This window comes from Rissa tridactyla, chromosome 1 (assembly GCF_028500815.1).
Source record: "Rissa tridactyla isolate bRisTri1 chromosome 1, bRisTri1.patW.cur.20221130, whole genome shotgun sequence".
In the NCBI taxonomy this organism is placed as follows: Eukaryota; Metazoa; Chordata; class Aves; order Charadriiformes; family Laridae; genus Rissa; species Rissa tridactyla.
The window spans coordinates 80857681-80885058 of NC_071466.1; the positions used below are offsets into that span (position 1 = coordinate 80857681).

The 27378-nt window shown below is 38.7% G+C and overlaps 1 protein-coding gene across 2 annotated transcripts in view; it reads right to left on the reverse strand.

The window, feature by feature from the left end:
* PUDP (pseudouridine 5'-phosphatase) overlaps positions 1 to 27378 on the reverse strand; it is a 71755-nt gene that overhangs the window by 5261 nt on the left and 39116 nt on the right. For both annotated transcript variants that reach the window (XM_054205900.1, XM_054205911.1), the window contains one exon: positions 26345 to 26574. In XM_054205900.1, the coding sequence (XP_054061875.1) occupies positions 26345 to 26574 (230 nt within the window). The remainder of the gene's footprint in view (positions 1 to 26344; positions 26575 to 27378) is intronic.

Here is a 27378-nt window from a genome sequence, read left to right on the forward strand (position 1 = left end):
AGCAGCCAAGTTCTCCCCCATTTTGCCTAAGTATTGCAATATCAGCATCACTCCAGCTGAGAGAGACAGATGAGATTTATACAGACTTCAGCTGAGATTCTGGCTGCTTCTCTGCATTATTTCTAAAACTTGTGTCACTGATCAATACTACTGCTATGAGATCTCGCAAAAGGTCATACTAATATAGGACAGTGTTCACTTTGGAATGAACTAGATGCTTAAAAAAGTAAAGTAGTAAAGCATACTAATTTATATTTCACTCTGTGAATCTAGAAAAGAGAAATTAATCACTTAACCAAAGGAAGAAATAATAAAATCACTGCGGCACCTCATTACCTCATCTTCCGACATGAAATTTAAAAATATAAGAAAAGAGTGCTTGCTAGATTCTTGGTATGTACTTTAGACCCTCGCCAACCTATATAGTGTAAATGTCTGGACGGAATATTTATGTAACTAACAGGGATATCCATAAGTGTTATTGTTATTAGTGATAACCAAGAAGTCTGGAAGGACAAAAGATTAAAATCAGTTTTGAAATTAAGAATTTGAAAAACCTGTGTAGGTGATATATACACATGGGGAGTGCTTATCAAACGAATATCCTTGACCACATATGACACTACCTGTATCAATTCCAAAGCAGAATGATGAGATTAAAGATGGCGTAATTGATAACATAGAACTCATCTGCAAATTAAACACTACCATCTATCGTTCTATAAATTAAAAATGAAAAGAAATTTTCACTGTCTTTAAAATGGGTAAATATAGCCTCAAATTCTTTCATATTATAGTAGAATCACAGAACGGTTTGGGTTGGAAGGGACCGTAAAGATATCTAGTTCCAACCCCCCTGCCATGGGCAGGGACATCTCCCACTGCACCAGATTATTCAAAGCGCCATCCCACCCGGCCTTGAGCACTTCCAGGGATGGGGCATCCACAACTTCCCTGGGAAAAAGATTCTTCTTAGAAAACTCTTTCGTTTGCTGGTTCTGGTCTGATCTGCTTAGGCCCTTAATCTCTGTGAAACATGCAGACATGGCGACTAAACCACCACATTTTAGCACTTTGTCTTCGAACCAGAGTCTTACTGGTGACAATACTGAGTATTTAATTCCCTTTGATAAATAGAATGAGAAGAAAAGGAACAGAGTATTTGTTTGTTCCTTTTCTTCCCTTTCTTTTAATATATTATTATTTTTACATTGTATTCTCCATATGCTCCATGAGAAACACATACTACGTAATTAATGAGAAAATATTAAACTCCAGTTTTCATTTTTTTTCTGTTACCACTGTTACATTTTCCCTGTGGTCTGTTCAAACTGAAGCCAACATGGTTAAGTCCTCCAATGGGCAAAATATACTTAAAAAAAACTTCAGTCCTTTTAAGTCTTACACAGAGCTAAGTTAAAACTACCCTGTCTTCTGAGGAACTGAGGAAGAAGGAAGGAACTTCTGAGAATCACTGTCCCACCATACATAAAACCCCATTTCAAACCCACTGCATTTATGTACTCTGACTTTAAAAAAACAAATTAAAAAAAAAAATCAACAGGCATTCTTGGGAAAAAGTCATCAAAAATTAAAGACTAATAATTAATGTTATTCCTCCCCCCTGCAAAAGGAGAAGAGAGTGTAATTTTGAGGTTTCAAATCACAGTTTCAAAAAGGGCTGGTAAGAACTCTGAGAGACTATCCCTATGTTTATTCTCCAACTTCTGTGCTTGGTTAGCAGGGATAGTAGAATATTATTGTATCTTCTGTCCTCAAATGACAGAGAAACATGACATACTATGTTTGGGATTTCTTACGGATTGCATATTGTACTTCTGTAACTTCTTTATTTATCATTGATTTTTTGCCATGTTCAAATCCACTGGTCAAAAGTGTGACGTGTTATTTGTAAAATTTGCACTCTGGAAACATTTGGTAACCTTATATATTAAATTACGTATGTATACATGCACAATGCAGTCTTCTATAAGCATTTAAGGCTTAATTCAAATTCCATCATAGCACTAAAAAAATCTCCATTGATTTCAAAGGGCATCAGAGTGAGCCTCAAAACACGCTGCAGGAGGAAATCCACTGAGTACAGCCTGCTCATGTTGATTTCAGAACAAGATTGTTCATCTCTGCAAACCAGAAGGCGGTCAGACCTTTCATTTCTACAGGTACCTTGTTGACTGCTCACTTCCAAAAGTATTTTTACTTTCCTCATTGTGAAAAACTAGCTAATACTCTGTGGTCATAATTCAAAACTAAGTAGTATCTAAGAAATAAATTATCAGTCTGAAAGATACTACTACTGCAATCATGGTTTTTGTTTTGTTCAAGAACTTTTATCTCTTTTTCCTTGCCGACTCAAATTTTCAGATTTTCAAAATAATTCCACTACTGACAAACTGTGTTATTAGTGTGAGTTACCCAGGAATTTTCAAGAACCACAATATAATTCAGAATACAACACAGACCCATCTATATACACCTTGCAAAATGTTGGGATGCTGAAAAGATGCTGTTTATCATTTATGGGAGGTTGTGGAAAGTCACAAAAAGAGAGGAAACACCATCAACTTTACTAACATGTCATAATACAGATGCTGGGCTGTTTTTTTTTTTAGGTACCTTGTGTTTTCTTTTTTCTATGCTTTGATATACAAAGTATCTAGGAACAAGGGGAAAATATATTTCTGGGTCATGCATTAACCACCAGAGTTACTTAAACATTATTGAATAAATGCATTTTAAGCAGCTACAGTATTTGCAATTCTGACCTCCCACTGTGTTAACTCTCTGAAGAATTAACAAAACCCAATAATTAAATAACTTGATTAATGTATCTCTCCTAATGTTTGGACTTACACTCTTTCCAGAAATAGTTGTGAAAAGTCTCAGTAGCAATAGTGAATTACACTTCATTTTATTTTAAGGATATATGCCAATTTGACTAGCCGGGGATAACAGAGTCATATTAAACATGCTGTTTAAGAAAGTCATGCAGCTTACATGCTCCATGACTTACTTCCATTAAGGAAAATGAGAAGTAAGCCAAGATGGTTTTAAATGCTATAACAAACGAACAAACAAGCTGGAAACTTATAATCAAATGAATTAAGCATCAGAGTATCCAGAATACTAACTACCAGCCACCATTCTTTATGATTTGATGATTCATATGAGAACTGTTTGGAAATTATACACACACATGCTTTTTAATTCAGATTTTTATTAACTTGCTACTAGGAGGATGTTGCAGACCAGAAGACTTATAACATAAAACCAAAAATCATTAGCATAATTTAAAAAAAAAGGGAAAAATAAGGAAGCATGTTACATCTGCACATAATTAGATCACTCTGCATTTCCAGCTCTTGCATAAATGCCACTTTACATTTCAGCCTACAGCAGCAGCTACTCTCTCACAAGCCAGTTCACAGGATGTTATCTTAAGGTGGGCCAGAAGGGGTAAAACGGTTTGGATGGGGAAGAAGAAGAAGAAATTTCAAATTTCTTGCTTGTTTTCAAGATTCGATCAAGTGAAAGAAAGTGCTTCTGTGAGTGACAGTCGGACCCAGACACAGTGGCTCTGTGAAGCAGGGAGAAGGTCACATTTACATGAGGGGTTACTCTGATCATTCCGGATGGCTGGAGCACTCTTTTCACAGAGGACTGTGTGTTTAGAGGACCGCACACTGGAACTTTGAATGGCAACTTGTGTTACAGGCCTCAAGAAATTCCCAGGCGTTTCTGAAACAGCGTCCAATTATCCTGGCAGCAGATATCTAACTCAATCAACTGCAGCTTGGATTAGCCATAGAAGAGTACTGTTCTTTTAACGAGGACATAGTGCAAATACTCAAGATGCTTTCTACTGAGACTACTCACACTACGTAACATGCTGGGTTTTTATGCCCCTTATCTCTAAAAGTGGCCTAAAAAGGAATTCTGTGCAATGAAATAGTTAATTTGTGCTGCCTTCCCTTCCACGCAGAAGTACCTTTACTAAAACTACTGACTTTCTTGACATGTAATACACAACATATTCAAGTAACTGCACCTTGCACACAGAGCTCGGAACTGTAGGATAGTTTACACTGGAAGGGATCCCTGGATCCCTCTCTAAGGCCACTTAGAGACACACCTGCTCAATGCACATCCAGCCAGAGCAGGCTGCTCAGGGCGTTCACCAGGTGAGCTCTGAGTATCTTCAAGGATGGAGATTCCACACGCTTCCTGGGCAACCTGTTCCCATATTTCATCACCCCTACGGTGAAAACGGTTTGATGAGCATCTAGTAGGAGTTTCTTGTGTTCCAGCTTGTGCCTGTTGTCTACTGCACTATCACTCTGCACCTCAGAGAAGCAGGCAGCCGATTCTCATGGAGCCATCCAATTTTTTCAAGCAGTGTAATTTTTTTGGCAATAGTTTCTTTTTGTTCTATAATGTCTCCTTGAGCAGTGTTATTTTTCCATCCAGAAAGACCAGCCTGCATACTGAAATGTACCTTAATCTGTTTTATCATCATCTTAATTATTGTACAATCTTTGACAGAAGTATTAATAACAACCCACATATGCTTCAAACATAAAGTCATTTCCTAATTTCTTCAGTAAAGAAAGAAACGGTGAGAAAAGGCATTCACCTTTAAACAGGTTTTCATTGGGAGTGAAAACAAGTCATGTAAAAGGTCTTTTTTTTTTCTATTCAGAATAAGCTTCTCATCGAACTGTACACGACACTGTGTCACCGGTCTGGAGTGACTTGGTGAGATGTAGCTTTAACTCTTTCTGATCAGGAAGAAAGCGGTTTTCTTTCAAACTTCAAACAGATGAAAGCTATCTTTTAGAGAATATTTAATATTATTGGCATAAAACTCCAAGCACAAAGCCACAAACTAACACCTTTAAGTAAACCAAACAAGACACTAAAAAAATTTTAATTTTCTACATATCTGAACTACAGGAAACAAATACTTATATTAAAAATGACAATTTTCTGTTCTCGATATAGATTTTCTAAGAGGAAGGTGGACAAAAAATGAAAAAGTAAGCCGGAAAAAATATTAACTCCATACTTGTTGAATTTGTGTATTTCAATCAGAAATAATGTCCAGCTGTCAACAGGGTATAAAGCTGACAGATGGCAGACTAATTTAAAAGGAAAACTACCACCTATCTGCCTGTAAATTGACCTCTCATGCGCAAAGTCCTCCAACCACTGCAACAGGCCATATGCTTAAGTGTAAACTACTTGCTCATTCAACACAATAATCATTTTATATAAAGAGTAAGAATCACCACTTACCTAATGAATCCACTGATACGAAGTATCCTGCATTTGCTCACCTTCAACAGTTTGAGTGAGGCTTTGGAAAAGGGATGAGGGTTGATTTCCCATTTAAGCTAAACGTCCATTTCTCTGTGACTGTTGGAATACTCTAAAGCTCTAAAGCTTGCTGCCATGTTACTGTGCCACTGCCTTATGGATTACAGATGCCCACACATAATATACATACACATTCACACAGAAAACAAGCAAATGCTACATAAATTTCATATGGACTCACAGAATCACAGGATCCCAGGATGACTGAGGTTGGAAGGGATCTCTGCAGGTCACCTGGTCCACCCCCCTGCTCAAGCAGGCACATCTACATCCAGTTGCCCAGGACCAGGTCCGGACAGCGTTTGAATATTTCCAACGATGGACACTCCACCATTTCTCTGGGCATTCTCCACCAGTGCTCAGTCATCCTCATGATAAAGAAGTGTTTCCTGATGTTCAGAGGGAACGTCCTGTGTTTCAGTTTGTGCCCATTGTCTCTGGTCCTGTCACTGGACACCACTGAGAAGAACCTGGCCCCGCCCTCTTTGCACCCTCCCTTCAGGTATTTAGATACATTGCTAAGATACACGTTGAGCCTTTTCTTCTCCAGGCTAAACAGTCCAAGCTCTCTCAGTCTTTCCTCATAAGGGAGATGCTCCAATCCCTCAACCATCTTTGTTGCCCTCTGCTGGACTCTCTCCAGTAGTTCCCTGTCTCTCTTGAACTGGGGAGCCCAGAGCTGGACACAGTATTCCAGGTATGGTCTCACCAGTGTTGAGTAGAGGGGCAGGATCACCTCCCTCCACCTGCTGGCAACACTCCTCATCATCAGCGCCTTTGCCACCATGGCACATTGATGGGTCATGGTCAACCTGGTGTCCAGCAGCCATCATAATTATCTTTTTTTTCTGAGAATATGAAATCAATTTGCTTGTCTTTCCTGTTAAAAGTGTGCAGCCACTCACTGGTCCAGAGACAGATGGTACTGTAATGGAACTTCTAAATTTAAAGGTTTGAATGACAAATGTGCAAAAAATACAGACAAAACATATTGCTAAGTGACCATTACAGAACCTATGATAAGAATATAAAACATTCCATTAGGAAGTGTTTCAGTCACCCCAATACTGACATAAACACAATTCTTCACAGTTAAGTCAAAGGCAAACTGCCTTCTCTACAAATGCTTGCAGTCAACTTAGAAACAAGCACCTGAATTACATTACACATCCTTGTTTTGTGTAAAAAACTAAGTTGACTCTGCCTAAGCACAGGCCACCCCTTTTTTCTTCTTTTTAAAATCAAATTGTTTATATTTATATATTAGTTTATATATTAGTAGGACTACCATGGCATACCGCAAACAGTGATTTTACATTGCTCTAATCATGACAACACATGACCTGAAAGAAACCACCTCTAATACAGCAACACGATCAGTTCAGAAATAGACACTGCCACAGGTATTGCCAAGAATCTGGATAAATTGACAAGCAGCTGAGTGCTACAAGCAGCATTTTGCTGATGACTTGGAAGCTTTAGCTCCCAGACAGTATATAAGGATTCCCTGGGGAAACAAGACTGCAGCAGGTATGTCAAGGTGACAAAGTATCACTGCCACACAATCCACTGAAAGATATGTTCTGGCTACCAGGTAAAATATGCTGTGACTCAAAAAAAACCCCAAAAAACGGAGGACAGGTTGTCAAGTGAAGAAGTAAAAGAGAATCTCAAACACCATGATTCAGTATACAGGAAATATCTCAAGTGATTTTTCCCTCATTTTTTTTCTGATTAGATGGCACAGTGTTTTCTTTCTATTATATTAAAAAACTTTGCTAATTGATTTCCACTACTTCTAGTCAGACACAAGTAAGATGCATTATTGAATAGAGAAAATTTATAAATCAGATGGCAAATAAGACTAAAAAGTGAGGACTGAAATTTCTCATCCATACATATTGTCTTGAGGATATATGTTCTGTGTTTGCAGGTCTTGAAGGTGTAGCTAAACGCATCTGTTTCATATTCTTCAAAGGTTTGTAAACTCTAGTCTTCGCAAGGAAAACAATGTGAGAAAAGACACTGAACCTTCTCTTTCCTCCATTGACACTGCATCTGCAGATAAAACACTTCAGTATTTTCAAAGTCATAGAGAAGAGTCTCCTCATTGACAAGTAAATTAGTAATTTAACAAGTAGTTCTATGGAATATCAAGAGATAATGGGTTAATAACAGAACGAAACAATTACTCTATCTAGAACTACTGTTGTTATAATCTCAACCAGGTCAAGTTTTAAATTTGTTACTAAATAAAACAGGAGGAAAATCTTACAAAATCAAATGACAATTGTCATTTTGAGCTTCTTCAAATTATCAGCATCTTGCATCTAGACAGAGAGCAAAGACATTGCTCATGACACTTTAAATGCTTTTCCTCAATCAGATGTTCTTGTGCTCAGCAGTGGCAGTGCTGCAGGCTTCCAGCCAAAGTTCTTCACTCCTACATGTTCTCCTACTTCCCTATCAACTAAAAAAGTTTTTCTCTATGCTTTGGGTACCTTCCTAACTACCCTCCCTGGAGAAAAGGAGGGCAGCTTAGACAGTTTTTAATTAGTAAGAATCTTTCCTTCCAAATTTTCTGTGGTTATGAAACATCACATTACTAGTCAGTCCAAAGAGCATTTATGTACCATTAGCAATTAAAATTGATGATACCAAACTGGGAGGGGTGGCTGACACTCCAGAGGGCCATGCTGCCATCCAGCGTGACCTGGACAGGCTGGAGAGCTGGGCAGAGAAGAACCTAATGAGGTTCAACAAAAGCAAGTGCAAGGTCCTCCACCTGGGGAGGAAGAATGCTAAGCACCAGTATGGGTTAGGGGTGGACTTGCTGGGAAGTAGTTCTGAGGAGAAGGATCTGTGGGTCCTGGTAGACAGTAAATTATCCATGAGCCAACAATGTGCCCTTGTTCCCAAAAAGGCCAATGGAATCCTGGGCTGCATAGGGAAGAGTGTGGCCAGTAGGTCGAGGGAGGTCATTCTGCCCCTCTACTCTGCACTGGTGAGGCCACAACTAGAATACTGCATCCAGTTTTGGGCTCCCCAGTTCAAGAGGGACAGGGAACTACTGGAGCGGGTCCAGCGTAGGGCAACTAAGATGATTGAGGGACTGGAGCATCTCCCTTATGAGGAAAGGCTGAAAGAGCTGGGACTCTAGCCTGGAGAAGAGAAGGCTGAGGGGAGACCTTATTATGGCATACAAGTATCTAAAGGGTGGGTTGAAGGAGGATGGTGCCAGACTCTTTTCATTGGTTCCCAGTGACAGGATGAGGGGCAATGGGCACAAGTGAGAACATAGGAAGTTCTGTTCAAATACACGGAAAAACTTTACGGTGAGGGTGACAGAGCACTGGAACAGGCTGCCCAGGGAGGTTGTGGAGGAGTCCCCTTCTCTGGAGATTTTCAAGACCCGCCTGGATGCAGCTCTGAGTGATGTGCTCTAGGCAATCCTGCTTTAGCAGGGGAGTTGGACTAGATGATCTCTAGAGGTCCCTTCCAACTCTGAAGTTTCTGTGATTCTGTGAAAATTGCATAGTATGTTTCTACAGAGAGAGATCTGTATATTTTCATGTCTAGAAATACATATATATATGCACACATATACACACACGTTAGTTTATGTGATACAAATGCTCATCTTTTCACACTGGAAGAAGGTTTGTCACTGCATTGTCTACACTATGAACATGCATACGTATTGAAGAAACACAGCATTTTTAACTTTTTGCCAATTAATGTGATTTTTGTTTATTCTCTCCACAAAAAAACACCAAAATAAACTGTGTGGAAGACCCATAAAGAAAGGAATTTACATATAGAATAAGAGCCACAGTCAACTGGAATAGTACTGAGCCCTTTGCTGTATTCATAAAGAAATGCAAGAAAGTGGTTGGTTTCTTTGGTTTTGTCAGGCAACACAAGCTTTTAATATCTCTAGTCATTCAGAGCTTCGATTGAGATTTATTAACCTGTCAAACAAAAGCAATTTTACAACACATACAATTGCAGTTCATTTCAGAACATTTATTGCTCTGTAAACAGAAAATCCAGATTCTCCTTAAACAATCTGTCCCTTTTCTTCTCCTTGAAGAAAGAAAGAAGGCATGGCAGAGAAAGAAATTCTAAGTGAAACAGAAGTATTCATGAACTTATTCACAGAAACATATAAAAAGCATAAAGTTAGCAATTAAAACAGACTTTTACTGTGACTACCTCTATTGAAAAAAATCTTTGGTGCCAATAACTTAGATGAAACAAAATCAAATAGGGGCACAGTAATGAGAAAGAATTTAAATTAAAGGCGGTCACAATACTGTAGGAGGATGGCCTCTGCCCAGGAGATGATGTAGAACTCCCCCGACATTTGGGCAATATGAATGAGGGGAAGGGAAAACAGAACAGCTCCATGTTTACTTTGGTATGTTGTGCTATGCAACTCCCCAGCCATGAGTTAAAGCTAAAAGAAATGTCAGGTTTCTGTATGCTCTTCAAATCTTTAAGTACAGAACAAAACAACTTCTCCAAGGAAATTAAATAATTGTGGAAGGCTATTCGGCTCATAATTTAAGTCAATAGTATCTGTTAAGCAGAAGCCCGACTATGAAATTCTGTTACTATTTAGTACCATAATTCTCAAATATGCAAGGATTATGTTTGAAAAGTTCGTTAGTCATTAAAATCAGGAAAGAAGAAAACAGAAGGATGATAAAAAACTTCAGGAAGCCCAGCAGGGAGCCACCAAGATGGTTGGGGTTGTAGCAAATCGCCTTATGAAGAAATGCTGAAGGAGACCTTGGCTTGTTCAGACCAGAGAAGACTTCAGGAGGGCCAAACAGCAGCTGCCCAGTATTTCTGAGGACATTACTATAAAGATGGGAGACAGACTCTTTACAAAGGTGCATAGTATGAACATAAGATGATGGTCCTCAGCTGAAATAGGAGAGCTTCTGTCTGACTAGATGTAACAAGAGAAGGGGGGGGGGGGAAAAAAAAAAGAAAAAAAATCCCAGCAAGAATTAAGCACTGGAAAATGTTGTCCACAGAAACTGCATGGTCTTCACCCTCGGAGGCTTTTAAGACCTGACTGGACAAGCCCTGAGCGATCTGATCTGAATTCACTCTTGACCTGCTCTCAGAAGGTTGGGTTAGTTACTTTGCAAGGTTCATTCCAACTGGAATGACTCTACGGAATAATTAAAACAAAGTATTAAGTATCATTAAGCACTCCTCTGCTTCAGTTTTCAATCCTTCAAAGCATTAAAAATACTACCAGTACACTGGACGCTGACCTTTTGTACCTACTGCATGTTAGAGCAATTATTACCTAAAAGAAGCCCTGCCTGCCAGGCCAAAGGGAAATATTTTCTACCTCATACATTCCACTTCCTGGCATCTCTGCAATACAAAGCAAAACCAACAGATAACTGAACAACTGAAAGATTTTTCCTATCATAAACCAAGATGATTCAATGATAATATAATCAATATTAACTTTAGTCATTTTTTGCTCTCTTCGTCTATGTCTAGTCACAGGGTGGGGAAAGTAGGTAGAATAAGGTGATGCGCCCAGATGGGAACGAATGGGGCAAGACTTGTCCCAGCAAAGCTGCAACAGAAAGTATAGGAGAAGATATGATACTACAGATCTACTGTAGATTCTACAGTAGAAACTAGGAAACTAGGGTGGAATAGCTCAAACAACTCAGAGATGTTTTGAAAGGACGGGTTTTATTAGGTGTGCGAAAGAGAAGGACTAAGATACCTACCTGGACCGTGTACACCTGAAGTGGTTATCTAGTCTTCCTTTATGGAGAGAAACATTTGATCCTAGGGAACAGGGTTACTGCTGTTTGGGAACAGGATCTAATTCAGTAGCCTGACAGAGGGGAGGCAGCTGCAGCTGCGTGCCCCCTGGTCCAAACAGTAGCAAGGCTGAGCATGTATCCACAGCAGGCACATGTGCACAAACACATACATAAATATATATATATATATATACACACACACACACACTTGCACTCAGCACTCACATGAACCCATGGGCTCGTTCAGCTGGCTCTTCACTAGCACTCACACGCACTTGCCTGCACTCAGTCCGGCCACTGGCGCTGCAGATACATGGGCCAGGCCCCTGTGGCCCGCAGTCCCATGCCAGGGGCTGGCACTTGGTTTCGTCCAGCAGCTGGTATCCAGACCCTCGCTCGCTCCAGCTGCTGGCACCATGGACACATGGGCCTCTGCCCAGGGTCTAACTCCAGTTGCTGGCCACATGCACACAGACAGAGAGAACAGATGTCCTTCAACCGGGAGAAGAGTTAGAAGTGGAATTTGATAAGATAGGACAGACTGCACTGGTCAGGAGCAGGCATGCCCCGACAAGCGTGTCACCTATTTACACACATCCAGCCCTTTTTATCCCCTTATCCCTCTATTTCCCTGTAATACATTCTGTGCAATCCCAAAATGCTCTTCCCCTGCATCACATACTGTGTGCCATGCCCCAGGCAGCGTCTTCCCTCAGTCCAAAAGGGGATCCAGTGTTGATTCATGTTGATGGGTCTCATGGCTGCATGATTCACCTTGATGGCTTTCCTGGGACAGCCTTCGGAGAGCCCAGACAGGCCATCCCTCCCTCCAAGTCCTTTATCTGGGCTCCCATCTGCCTTCAGGACCCTGTGCTCCCCTGGGCTTGTGGAGATGGGCCTCTGACGGGCTGATGGCTCCTGTGGTGGGCCTGGGAGCAGCCAGGCAAGGTGTGATTTGGGATCCCCCACCTGCCATTGCCTCTCTGATCTTTTATCACACAACCTAACGGCTGCATCCTGTGGTGGATCTTCCTCAGGATCTATCCAATTCTGTGAAAATTTATGCATCACATGCTGCTTGATTCCTAACAAGCAAGACCAGGAATCCAAGTAGTTTCTTTCACAGGTCTTTATAACTAGGCCCTGGCACACCATACACTATGCTAAATATAGAAATCAACAGGAGAAAAAGAGATGCTCAAATCAGACATCCTATTTTTCCTTTCTTCTCAATGCCACTATTATTCCAATGTTCAGTCTGATCCTAAAGCAATACAGCACAGCATGTCACAAGCATTATTATGTCTTCATACTGCCGAGTAACTGAAATCCTTTTATTAAAATACAGCATTCTGTGATGGATTTTTTCATCCTTGGACTGACATTGAGCCTGAAGCTCTTACTAGTAATCACTTTACACAAAGCCAGATCACATACCCAACTCAGACAGAGAAGCTAAGGAATCAATTCACAGATTTTTAAAAATGGTGTGAAAGCTGGTGATACTGAATTGTTCCTGCAAAGAATGGATACATTTCAAAATTCTGAGAGAATCTACACTGAAGGCCTTTTCTGAATAATCTGAATTACGGAACGTTTTATTCATCCCTCATTACCATTGTATTATTAAAACAAAATTAGTTCCCCAAAACATCAGAGAAACAAGAAAAAAGTTATTTCACTGAATATTAATCATCTTAAAGAAATTTAAGGCTGTCATGTACTAACACCACAGCTGTAAAGAGCTGTAAATAGTAAGGTATCAGTAAAACAGCCTTCCACCAGCCTACTCGAAGTCAACAATCATCTTTCAAGCATACTTCCTCTTCAACAGATTGCTAAAATAAGAAAAAATCAAGTGACAGGAGAAAGGGACAATAATAAATTGTCCAAATGCTAAGATAAGAAAAAAATCAAGCGACAGGAGAAAGGGACAGCAATAAATTGTCCTAATGCCTTAGAACTACTAGTTAATGCAAGACAGAATAGAAGATGAAACTTTGACATCAGTGTTTCTAAAGAAAACCTCTTTGCTTTGAGAGACATGCCAAAACATACATTTGCAGCTGACTCTTCTTTCCACCGTCTTTATGGGATTTTAAATTTAGACATGTAGCATCCTAAATGTTTGAAGAGTTTCTGCTGTAATGTTAGCCCTGTCACATCATCTACCAATCCTCTTGAGACAGAATGCTTAGCCACAAAAAAGCAAATGCTTTTACTATTTCAGTATATACATCATTAACTTATCTACTGTTTCCTGACTCTTCATCTACACTCCCTAAAAAACGTTGGGAAAGCGTTAAGGACAAATGGGCTACTGCACACTATTAACTCTTCATAATTTATAATGAAGCTATATAGATTATTTAATGCAGTCACAAATTCAAGTTTTCATTTTCACCTTCAAGGCCCTATACTATCTTACCCACAATTACTGCATGTCTTGCTTTTATTTCCTTCTACTCCCTAGACATCTTCTATCCTTTCACTTAATTGCATTCTTTATCTCTTTCTCCCACTTTCAGCTGTATGTCTTATATCATGCTGACCTCTGTGCCTTGTACAATCTCCATGCCTACACTCTTCATCTTTCTTCAGCAGCATCTTTAAAAGTACACTCTTTCAGGAATCACTGGTACATTCTCTTCCTCCTCCCCTTCTATTGCTGAGCTATTAACTGAAATTTGTCTCGCTTAAACCACTTTTGCTCCTTTCTGGACCAGAGCAGCAGAGAATACAGCTGAAAGCTATTACAGAGCTCTCTGATACACTTCTTAATTCTATCAGAAATCACCTCTGGTAACTCTTCAACTCTGAGAAAAATTGAGGGACAATACTTGCTTGTCATCTAAAATAGGAACTTGGAAATTTGTTCACTAAAAAAGCACAACATTCATTAAATAAATGCCAACCTGTGTGTGTGTGTAGGGCTGATCAGTTTCTACAAGCTACTTCTTATAGTCTTAGATAAACCCATAGGGTTTAACGTGTACTTAAATGTAACACACAAACATCAGGAAACTCAGGAGCATTTCCAGGTCTAGTAATGATCATAGTATGTTAGAGACATAGCATTATTCCTGACTCCTAGAACACGTGACTGCAGGACTCTCAGCTTCCCAAAATTCAAACATCTCCTTTACAAAATATAACTCTTCATGGAAGTTATCATATGACCATTGCACCAGTTATTACTATAATTAGAAAATATTATTATCTTCTAAGGAAAACATTAAAATAATTGCAAACACTTTTTGCTGAAGTTTAAGAAAAAAAATCTCAATGAAATTTTTCTGCCTGAAAAGTTGAACACTCACAACTGAAAGCAGTCTTCAAAGCATACATTATAGCTGATCTTAAAACTGGAAATGTATTCTACCTAAGATACATGATCATTCGTCGTAGAATAATAGGTTCTGTTGGCATTCTCTTGGGATAACTGCATTATTGAAAGTGGAATGCAGTAAGATACGTTACATACTATTATGCCTTCTGCCCATGGCACTTTTTTTGAATCAGTAATATTTTGAGTCTGTACCAACTTTGAAGACAATGACAATAGGCTGCAACCTCTAATGTTTCCACTCTTTAGTCTCAAGCTGCAGAATGCAAAAATGTGTTCTGGACACAGCAACTGAATGGATCACCGTGACCACGTAGAAAAGGGGACAATTTCCTGATGGAGGAAAACATGTTCTGTAACAGAAGATATTTTCAGTAATGGATGAAATGTCATCAGCTAGTCTCTGCTAGTCAGCAAGACCCTCGGGCTCTGAAGCAGTTACTATGAAGTGAAGCAGTTACTAACATTAAAACCCATTTCTCATTACCATGCTACTATTTTAGAAAGTAGTTGTAGAAAGTAATTTTAAAAGAATTCTGGTGTTACTGGTGACTAGTAAGCCTTACCTCTATACTTGGTAAAATCTGCTGATGACATAAAGGTAGGTTAGCTGAGATAAGAAACATCTGTAAGAAACTTGGAGTGACAAGGTAGTCTACTGGGCAATCAAGTGTCAAATGAAATAAAATGGTCAAGAAGTGTAAGCAATACACATCAGCTGGAAAAAAAATAAATGACATGTACCTCTTGTAACATTCAGTTTAAGTACTGGACATCACTGTAGACAGCTCAGTGAAAACTCGGAGCTTGGGTGACACTGTGTATATTCATAGACATATATAATGCTGTCTCATCTGGAATAGTCTATATACTGTATGCCACAGACATTATTCTATGTTAAAATGTTTTTGATAGGAAGGATCTGAAGAAATGCAATGGGAATGCTTATGAAGAAAAAAACAAAACAAAACAAACCCACCACCCCTCACCACCCCCCAAAAAATCCTAAACAAAACACGTTCAGATGGTAAGAGTCTGAACAGACTGTAAAGTGATTTACTTAGGGAGCAAGAAGTAAAAAGGAACATGAGGAGTAGTACTTAAAATACTGAGTGGCAGATCAATTACTTCTTATCTTTCTCACTCATAACGTAAAAAAAGCTGACATTCAATGAAGTTAAAAGGTGAGAAATTCAGAACATATGCAAAAGATTTACAGAATTCACTGTCCCAGGTAGTAATCATCAGCAAGAAAAAAAAAATACCGTGAAAGAGTTACTAAACTCTCCCCCATTTTATTTCCTTTTGTTAAAAAAAGGGCCTTCAATTACTTGATATGGGAGCAACAGAATTTAAGTGGATAAATTAACCCCCTTCTAGCCAAAAGGAGATTATATTGAGCCTCTGGTATTAGCTGTCATCAGAGATGCTACTGAATAAGATGAACACTGAATCTGAGCATGAACAGCAATTCCTGTATTCAGTACTATTTAGAGAAAAATGAAAAGCTTTCTTTGATGGAATAGCAGGACAGCATTTCTACCGCTGCTTGGAATTGTTTTCTACTTTAAATCAGAATCACTTCAGTCTTACTGAAGCTTAACTTGAACCATTTCCTTCTTGGCTTTGAATCACACCATTATTCTAAGATAAAGAGATGCTGGAATGGAAATGTTAAGCATCCTTTTCTAGCAGATAAAGCTGCCACTTCTTCAGCTCTTGTGTGTGCTACAAGGTCTTTTATCTTTATACCACCAGTCTATCACAATAATAATAAAAAAAAATTCTCAAACATTGCTTTATGGAGTACACTTTGTAATCATCTTGTAAGTGCACTTATTTTGTGATACAGCAATCAGCCTGAGCAAAATGCTTTGCCCTGTTTAGACTATAAACCATTTGTCGGTGTTAATTGATGGTCCTGTATGTAGGTTTTCTGCAACCGTGCCAAAAAGAGACTCTGACAAATTCCTTACAACACAACAGAATAAGCAGAACCCTACCAGGAATACCAGCTCTCTGAAAATTACCTACCACTGCATCTCAACAAAGAGCAAGTAATTTAAAAAAAAAAAAAAAAATAAAAATAAAAAAAGCAAACGAACTCTCCTTCCCCCAGCCTTAGTGCATTAAAACAACTAAACCAACACATAGTTGACCTTAGTCTTTCAAAGGTTTCTGGAGGTCTCCCCATGACCATAATTTACAAAGATGCAACCAAAAAATACTGCTAACAATGCAATTCCTTGTTTCAGTCTTCATTCTTTGTCCTGAAACTGTTGAAAAACATTGTTACAACAAGCTCTGGGGTGATTACAAGGGTAACTTGAGATACAGAGAGGTTCAGAGCACTAGATCTTTTTAAAAGAGGATTTATTCATGCTTGCTATAACCCAAAAGACATTAAAAACATTTTTTGTGAAAATTCTTGTTAATTAAAATCTAATTATTCAATGACTGCTCTGTTTCGCATTTCCAAAAAACGCTCAAGGTCTTGAAAGAAAGAAAAGATAACTCAGTGAGCAATTTATCATAAAAGGAGGATTCCCCCCCACACTTTTTTACTACTTATCATGCATAATTAATATGTGATAATACCCATAATGAGTTCCCTAAAACAATTAGCAACGCATCTCCAGTGACCTGCTAATCTGAATATAATGCTTTTAGAATTTGGAGGTGTACCAGTCTTTGTGCTTACACACTCACCTCACGTAGAAGCAAAGGCGGCTGCAGAACATAATTTATTATTCTGCATCACATTTCATCAAGTCCCTTAGCAGCTACTTGATACATTATCAAGACAAATGCAAGGAAAAAAAAAATTATTTCTGCCTCCCCACCCCCAACCCAGAGTACCCCAAAGACTAAGAACAAATTATAATCCTTCTTTCCTTTTCCAATCAGATACATTAAGTGAAAGCAAACCTTGACCAGGTTATTTTTTGCATGGAATTTCAACTACTTTTTTCATCTCCATAAGACAAATACATCCATAAATAAACATGCACTGCAGTAACAAGGGCAACGTCTGGAACACTTAAGAGCTAAATTACTTTCAAGCTATGCAACATCTCATTTTTCTTCCACAAATATATAATAAAGATGGCCAGCATGGCGGGGGGATGGGGGGGTGTGCACAAGCAAGCACACACGCCTCAGGAGAAGGAGGAGGAAGAAAACCAGCCATGTGAACTGAGAGCATAATTGAAAACAAAACAATAAAAATAATTTTATAACTGTCTCCTTCCTTTAATTGTCTTGTAAACACAAAATAGTGGCCTATTATGGATTTAGGGAAAAGGTGTGTGCGTAGAGCAGATCTTCAGAAATCCTGGATTGCTAGATATGGTGAAATATCTCACAATCTTCTCTCTACAGCCATGTCCGTTACACTTAAGAAGCTGGAAGCTGAACTTCATAATCACAGACTTCATCATCCATCCCAGGAGACACAAATAAGGGCTACATGCTTAGACGATTTAGAAACTGAGGAAGGTGCATGATTCAGCCAACAGACTGTCCAGCAGCGTATCACATAAAAAGCACATTCCACTACAGTACTCTGATCTTTGCATCCCAAGATGTAAGCTTCTAGCAGTATTTCCAGATGGAGGTCTTAACACATAAAACTCTAGATTGTTCAATACCTACTTACTCAATTGCCTACTAGGCAATTTAAAGGTATCATTTATTAATAATTTATTCCTTTATGTTTCTCCTGTGTCTGTCTGAAATCAATAGCTCTCCAGCAGCGGGGGAAGAAAGGTAAAAAAAAAAACCAAAAACAAACCAACAAAAAAGTTATTCTGTTTATTATTTTGCAGTGCCCCATAGTAGAGGGAATTCAAGAGCTAGGCCAGCAACACATACTAAACACTGAAATCACTACTAGGAATAAGTCTTCAGTCACACTGCAGAGCAAGAAAAGTAAAGGCTTTATGAATTAAGGAAAAGTCAAGACCCTTCCTGAGCAAACAGCTGGTGTACCGTGTGGTAACTAGGAAAATCCCCAAGGAAACCCCAAATATGGAAGACTGAATGCCTCAGGCCAAAGTGTGCTCAAAAAGCTGTTTTCCCCAATTTCTTGAGGAAGTATTCCTCAAGACAAGATAAGGGCAACCCTCTCTTCTTACTTGCTTTAAAAAGAAAACAGAAGTCCCAGATTATTGTTATGTTCTCCATGGAACCAATTTTTCTTGATATTTTAGGAATGCGCTGGGACTACTTTTGCAATTATGCTTTACAAAAGATTAACTGCAAGATATGGTTAGTTCTTGAGAAACAGACACAAGCTGTTGAGATTGGGTGATTTTGGATGCGCACATGAAAGCAAAAAACTCATTTCGCAAAAAACTGTAAAGTCAGAAAGGGAGGTTCCTACTGAACTTGGCATTTCATCTTGGTTAGAAGGCAGACTGTTGGATATGTCCTGTTCTCAAGACAATAGATATATACCCTTTCAGATTTCACTTGCTATCCGCTCTCAACACTTAAGGGTATGTCTGCATGGAACAGTTAAACTAATCTGAGTACACACAAATGATGCGACATACTTCATTCACCTCCCAATCACCCCACATGCAGTAACAGTAAAAATATGTAACCTAAATTCATCAAGGGAGTGAACTCTGCTTTTGTTGCAAACTTAAGCATGCCATCTGTACACAGGAGCAGGTGTTTCAAGCTCTCGTGGCACTGAACCAGTTGCTCAGCAGCCCCACCACCTCCCAGGGAGCACCATCTCCACCACACAACATGCTTCTGCCAAGGGAGGGTCTTCTCTGCACTGTTTGGAAGCTGGCCACTGCACAGCACAGGATGCGAGGCTAACAGGAACGCTGAGGGAGCACAACCTTGAAGATAAGGGACACACCAAAGGAGCACTCTGTGCAAGCAGTGAGGAAATTATCCCCCAAAAGGCCCAACAAGAAAATCTACACACCAGAAACACTCAAAACCCCCAGACCTTCAGTCAGTGTACTAACAGCCTGGCTACATAGGCGTTGGTACCAACAAATCAGATGACACATGAAGTTCTTTCTTGACTCTAACCCATCAACTGCTTAACTTGAATTAATGAATGAATTGTAATTACATCTGTACAAACAAGAAAGTCAAGCGGCTTCCGGAAAGAAAGCCCAAATTCTGTCTTGTACCTCGAAACACACCGGCAGCTGGAAAGAGTTGTGGAGCAACGCTGACCCCTCTTCAGGCAGTAAGTGGCTGCCGGCACATGCTGTATCTGCCTCTGTACAGACGGCAGCGTATGTGAACAACGGCCATCTGCTACGGACTCTTCTTCATCTCTCCCTCTGACTGCAGCTAACACTTTAAAAGTCATGTGTACTATGAGTGCTACGATTGCAGGCTATACCACTGGGAGAAGCAAATATTTAGCAATATGCTAAAATAACTGGTAAAAATTGTGAGTCCAAGCAGATAAGACAGCAGAGCATGGGTAAATCAGACCAGTTTATACCATGAACAGCTGCTTAGAAGTGTGTTTCAGCTGAGGAAAAATTGGAAATGTTGGCCTATTCAAAGGACAGGCTAGAGCCAAGGTTGAAGAGACAGTCATTGATGTAGGTTTGAACTAAGTTGAAAAACGTCTATGTATTTTTACATTTAATGATTTTGTTATTTCTAACACAAAATGTCAGATTTGTGCATCGTAAACGTTCAGTAAAGACTGCAAGTCAATTTATTTATAAAATGGAAAAAGGGCAGATTTATGATAACTGAAACACATGATTTCAACAGCAGGGATTCCAATTTACAGCTCAGTACACCACCTAGAACAGCTGTTCATGCCTTCGTAATTTCTGTACCTTATTTAAAGTACTCCTCAAACTCAAAATCCAACCTCTAGGTCTATATAAGGAATAACAGAAACATCACTAATAAAATAATTCCCTACCTGAAAACCATAGTAAGTGAAATACATCCACTACACGCATACACTAAAAGTAGTGCAATTGAAGGGGGGAAAAAAAAAAAAAAGTAGGAAAAGGAATAAAATGAGGGGGCAATAAGAAATAAAAAATAGATTTTGGCATCCTTTTTACACAACCTCATAATAATGATGGTCACATTAAGTGCTAAATCAGCCTTCTTCACCCTTTGTTTTCCTCGTACAATATAGACTAAAATTACAAAATGTTCATAATGTTCTGAATCTCTGTTACTCTTTCACTACATCTTTTGTAGCAAAAAAGTCTCAGAAAATTTCCCTTTGAACTTCTCTTTTCTATGACATAAAAAGTCCACTGAGACTCATAAATCGTAATGCCATTTAATCAGTCTAAAAAATTTTAATGAGCTCTCACTAGATTTGGTACAGAGATTATTCACAACTATGGGATCAATTAATTAATTAGAAATGGAAGAAACTGCAAAGAAATAGTGTTTTAAATTAAGGTGATGATTTACATCACTTGGAACTTCTTAAATAGAACAGATTGAATCTTCATAAGAGAGTTACGATAATTTGTATTACTACAACCTTTTCCTCTTTTTAAACAATGGATATAAACGGTAATTGTTTGTTTTTAAATTACATTACTACTAAGATCCTGTATCTTATAGAAAAGCTACAGGCAAAACAACCAAAATACTGGAAAGAAATGCCTTGACCTGACACATTCTACAGTAGGTAAATAATTAATTCATGTGTTTTTAATGGCATAAGTATATTGGAAGTATGTATAAATGTTTGCATGGGAAGTTCGAGTCATATTTAAAATAAATTCAGTAGCATAACATTTTTGTTACTACAAAACAAAATTGCTTCAAGATAACACTGGAAGCTATAGTTGATATATATATCTTATATAAAAATACACAGAGAAACACACAAACAGCAAGGTTTCTATGAACTTTTTTAAAGCAAAAGTTAATATTCTAATATTTATAAATTCCAAAATCAGGATTTTAAATCATTTGAGCCCTTTAAATCAAAATGGAACTGAAAAACATTGTTTAGCAAAAGCACTTCTGTTTCTTCATTTTTTTTTCCCAGATCAAGTCTGAGAAGTGTATCACTGAATCACTGAATAATTGAGGTTGGAAGGGACCTCTGGAGCTCATCTGGTCCAATTTCCCTGCTCAACCAGGGCCACCTACAACCTGCTGCCCAGCACCATGTCCAGATACCTTTTGAACATCTCCAACGTGGGACTCTCCACCACCTCTCTGGGCAATCTCTGCCAGTGCTCGGTCACCCTCTGTCATGGTTTAGGCCAGACTGGCCACTGAAACACCCTCAAAGTAAAAAACTGTCTTCTTGTGCTTAGACAGAATCTCCTATGATTGTTCGTGCCCATGTCCTCTGGTTCTGTCACTATGCACCGCTGAAAAGAGCCTGTCTCAGTCTCCTTTACACTCTCCCTTCAGATATTTATACACATTAATAAGATCCCCCTGAGCATTCTCTTCTCTTCATCAGCAAACTGCCCCATCAACCAGATCACTAATGAAGATGTTAAACAGAACTGGACCCAGTACTGACCCCTGGGGCACACCACTAGTCACTAGCATCCAACTAGACTTTGCGCTGGTGATCACCACTCTCTGGGCTCAGCGCTTCAGACAGTTTTCAACCCACCTCACTGCTGATCCGTCACATACATCAACAGCTTCTCTATGAGAGAGCATCAGAGGCCTTACTCTAGTCCAGGTAGACAACAGCCACTGCCCTCCCCTCATCTGCCAGGCCAGTGATTTCATCAAGTTGGTCAAGCAAGACGTCCCCTTGGTGAAGCCATGCTGACTACTACTCCTGATGATTTGTGTGCCCTTACTGTGCCTGGTTTTCAGGATTAGTTGCTCCGTCACCTTTTGGGGGATTGAGGTGAGGCTGAGCAGCCTATAGTTCCCTGTGTCCTCCTTCTTGCCCTTCTTTAATTTGACATTTGCTTTCCTCCAGTCTTCAGGCACTTCTCCCAATGGCCATGATCAATCAAAGGTTATCAAGAATGGCCTCACAATGACAACTGCCAGCTGCATCAGCATTTGAAGCTAAATCCCCTCACGGCCCATGAACTTATTCATGTCCAGTTTGCTTATGTATTCCCTGACCTGATCCTCTTCCACCAAAAGCACGTCTTCCTTGCTCCAACACTTCCTCCTGGTCTCTGGGACCTGGCATTCCTGACTGGCTACATTCAGTACTTCAGCCTTTTTTATGTCGTGAGTAACCAAGTCCCCCATCTCATTCAGCAATGGGCCCACATGTTCCCTGGTCTTCCTTTGTGTCTTATGTACTTATAGAAGACCTTCTTGTTGTCTTTTACATCCCTTGGCATACATAGCTGAATTTACCAAATTCCACAGTACCGTCATTAATGAAACTCTGATTTTGCCTCTGCAGCACATTTTAAAGGTTCCCTTAAAAAGAATTCCCTTTACGGATTTTGTAAAAATTTGAAACAGTAAAATACGATGTAACTAATTCTAGAAAAATATGAAACAACCCATTTCCCAAATTAGGATCACACGAAGATAGGAAAATAATAAAAAAAACCCAAACAAAAACAATACTTAGAAACTTTTTTTTCTAATTGTCTAAATAAAATGTATGGAAAAGAACACAGCGTTTTGAACACTGTGGCCTGAAATTTCCACAATATTCAAGCACACAGTTTCTACATATGTACAGCTCCAGCTGGTTTTCATACAAGTTGCATCTCTGTATTTGAGAGCAGAATTTGGCATATATTTAAAAAAAAAAACAAACTGAATTTTAGTAAAAGACAAAATTTCTAGTATTCAATCTGCAGATCAGTTTTATCACCTGACTAATTTAATGAATTACTCATATGATAGTGCATTGTTATTAGTGTTGGAAGTTCACATGAAACTTCATGCATCACAAGATGGTAAGACCTAGGCTGAATTTGCAGGGTGTATCTTGTTTGAAATTCCTGTGCTGCGGTTTCATCATTATGCTTATTAAGTTCCTAGTTAACCAAAGACTGCAAACAAAAAGGTCAACATTTACGAGATTCCCAGATGGACAGTTATGACATCCTTCAATGACAGTAAAACAGACATCATATCCAGTTTAAGATCATTTTAGAACTGCCTACTTGTAGAAGTACGCCTGCACAGCGACAGTCACGGGCAACTATGCCACGACAGCTAAATTCCGGATTTGGCCTTCTATGGCTACATTGTATTTTTCGCTTGGAGCGGCAGTGAAGTTTTGAAGTAAATCTGACAGTCCTCAGTTGCTACTAAGTAGTTTTGGTGTGCACTAGGTGCACACTAAGGGAACTCTGAATGCTCTTAAACTTCATATAAAGGAAATGCATGCGTTCAAACAGTTGTGCTCTTCTTCATAGAATCATAAAATCATAGAATCATAGAATCTTCATGGTTGGAAAGGACCTTTGAGATCATCAAGTCCAACCAAACAACCTACAATCTCTGCCACTACAGCATGCCCTGAAATGCCACATCTAGACATTTCTTAAACACCTCTAGGGATGGTGACTCAACCACCTCCCTGGTCAGGCTGTTCCAGTGCCTGACCACTCTTTCAGGAAAGTAATTCTTCCTAATATCTAATCTAAACCTCCCCTGCCCCAGCTTCAGACCATTTCCTCTGGTCCTGTCGTTATTCACCTGGGAGAAGAGGCCAACCCCCACCTCTCTCCAACCTCCTTTCAGGTAGTTGTAGAGGGCAATGAGGTCTCCCCTCAGCCTCCTCTTCTCCAAGCTAAACATGCCCAGCTCCCTCAGCCTCTCCTCATATGACCTGGTCTCCAGACCCCTCACCAGCCTGGCAGCTCTCCTCTTCAAAGTAAGGTTAAAGAAAATAACTGTATAAAACTACCATGAGCACTCTGAAATTTTGTTTGTCTAACATATCTTTAAAGTTTAAAATTAAGTGTAATACAAATGCTACTATTATCTTCAAATATTTTTTTTCATTGTTACCACAGCTAAGGCTGTTGTTTGGCTTTGATTTGTTTTTTGTTTTTGTCTTTTTTGTATGTTTTTATCCTTTTTAATTATTATCACCTTCTGACTTTTCTGAAATAGAGCCAAATAAACTAAGAGCTTTGGGAAAGCTCTTCCTCTGCATATTGCTATTAGGCTTCTCATGTGAAATAACAGTTTAATTTGTCATTAACACAGCTGACATTCAATTTCCTTACCTCCCCTTCAGATATAATACCAGTTACAACCCAGCTTTATATAAATTCTCAATACTTTCTGCTCTTCTACTTTCAGAATTACAGAATAGTTGACAGCCACACCTCCATCCAATTGAAAAGCATGCATTACACATCTCTCATTGTTTCACAAAAAGCACACTACACAACATTACAGAGACATACCCTGATTTTTTGTTCCCTAAACATATAGTTAAGCAAGAAAGAATAATTTTATATGAAAGCAACATTAAGCTGTGATTTAAGCTTGTTTTCAACCTCACTCTCTTACTCCCTCCAAAATGTTGGGCTGCTTCCCAATATTTGCTTTCAAATGAGTATTAACATGTTGAAAATTCATAGCTACTTGACTCTAAGGTGAGATTTACAGCCTTATTGCTCAGATTCTTTAACATTTGGAACGTATTATACATACAAAGCCTACTCACACAAGTACCTAACATGTCCATACAACTGCCATCTGCATGAACACGATCATTTACATTTGCTGTATCTTTCCTCAACATCTAAGTTTTCAAATGAAGTTGATGCACATACACAGAATGTCAACAGAACTTGCAACAGAATTAAAAAAAAAAACCACAACAAAACAACAAACCAAAAACCAGTTTGGTTAACACTGTTCATAGTATGCCACACTGCATCGAACTTATTTCACTTTGTATTCCCAGGCAACACTAATACCATTTAGACTGTGGGTGGGAACGTGAAGTATGAAAGACTGAAGAATCTTAACTAATCATTCTGTATGTACTTGTGTAAGCACTTTTTCCTCAATAATCCTACTGAGAAAAGTCACCACAGTCAAATCCACCTAAAGTTGTTCCCTAAAAAATAGTACATAAAGCATTTTTCTGCAGTTATGAAACTCCAAAACTTCAGAACTTAGGTTCCACTCAGGACAGACAAGAAGTGAGGAAAATATTTTAAGGAGAAAGGCAATTTAATTTAAAATAAAAGAGAAGACATTATTTTAACTAATTCTCAATACATCTTTCAAATATTCTCCCTACAGATTTCTATTTCAGAATTGAGTTTGGATAGTTATATATAAGAGAGAGAAAGTAAACACCTCTACTGTTTGAAAAAGATTGCTCAAACTGATCAGTTTTAAATCAGAAAACAAGAAATATGATCTCAGAGATTTAGAATGCAAGAGGAAAGAGATGGCTTAGGAAAATATATGCCCTCTTTACAAAGAAGTATCTTTAACGTTTAGACACTTAAGAGGTAAATCAGCCATGAATGTATGAAAAATAAACTGATCTATGTTTAAATAACTGTTCCAAAACTTTGAGCAGTGAAGTTAAGATCGCAGATTTATGCACAGAGTGTAAAATCATTACACTTTCCTATTACTGCACACTACCATGTAGTAAATCAGAGCAATCTGCATTACTAACATTATATGTAGTAGGGTAAAATCATGCTTTACAACTATCTCTTGCTTCAACAGCATAAACTTCTTTGAAAACAGGTTGCCGATTTTTATAGCATTTATATTAAATATTAATCTAAGTATTTATCATGCTAAAAAAAAAATACAAAATCCAAATATAGCCCAAACCGAATATTCCTAACTTTTCAGTTAATTTGTTCCCTCTCCTTCTTACCTTTTCTGGAGGTGCAGGAGGGTGAAATCTCTTTGCACAGACTAGAAATGCATCAGGCTCTGGCTTGCCACGCTTCACCTCCGGGTCATCTCCCAACACAATATGATGAAAAAGACTAAAGAAGTCTTTGTGTCTGGCTGTTTTCATCTGAAATGTCACTTCAGCTGAGCTGGTGGCAACAGCTATGGGTATGTTGTGCTTGTGTAAATGACGGATCAGCTTATCAGCCCCTGCAAGACAAATATATACATTTTATATTTCATATATGCATATATGTAGGCAGATGTATTAATATTTATGCCTACTTGCAATACATTTAGCAGTATTTCAACAAAGTTCTCTTACTGAATGTAACAACCTACTTCAACCAGTTAAAGTAGAAGAAAATTCTTGCTATATCTGAAACGTTCCTTCTCCACACAAAAATCATGGAACATTCCTCAAGGTATATACTCGTTCTGTCACCAAATAATGTTTTTCTCAGAATATGGCAAAAATAAGTTCAACATCATTATGAAGTACACCCACCACAAGCTCATTAAGTAACATCTCCAACATTATATGTTTATTATTTCAAACTCTCTATGAGAGAAAAGCACACAGGGGAATATTTTCTTTTATACACTGAATCAAAAAATCAAAATAAAAGTCAAAGAAATATACTCTTCTCACTGAATGGTATAGTTTTAATTTCTGAAGCAGGTACCCAACTGGCTTAAACCAGCCCCTAAGAGAGCTTTGTTTCTCACTTTTGCAATCACTAAAGCAAGTAACACTGGGCAGAGGAGAAGAGCTGTCAGTCACAGTCGTTAATACCAGAGCTTCATCTATTGATGCTGTGACCCCAGAGTAATGAACACCTCAAGCCTAATGGGTAGAAACTTCAATCCGATCCAGTCCTCTAGGGAAGGTTAACGCAGGGAACGGTGAAAACATAGCACTCTGTGTAAGAGGGAAACATACTTCCTTATTCTGTGCAAGTTCTGAGTTTCTTTTGCAGAGGTTTCAACGCTCCTTTGCTGCAGCATTCTAAA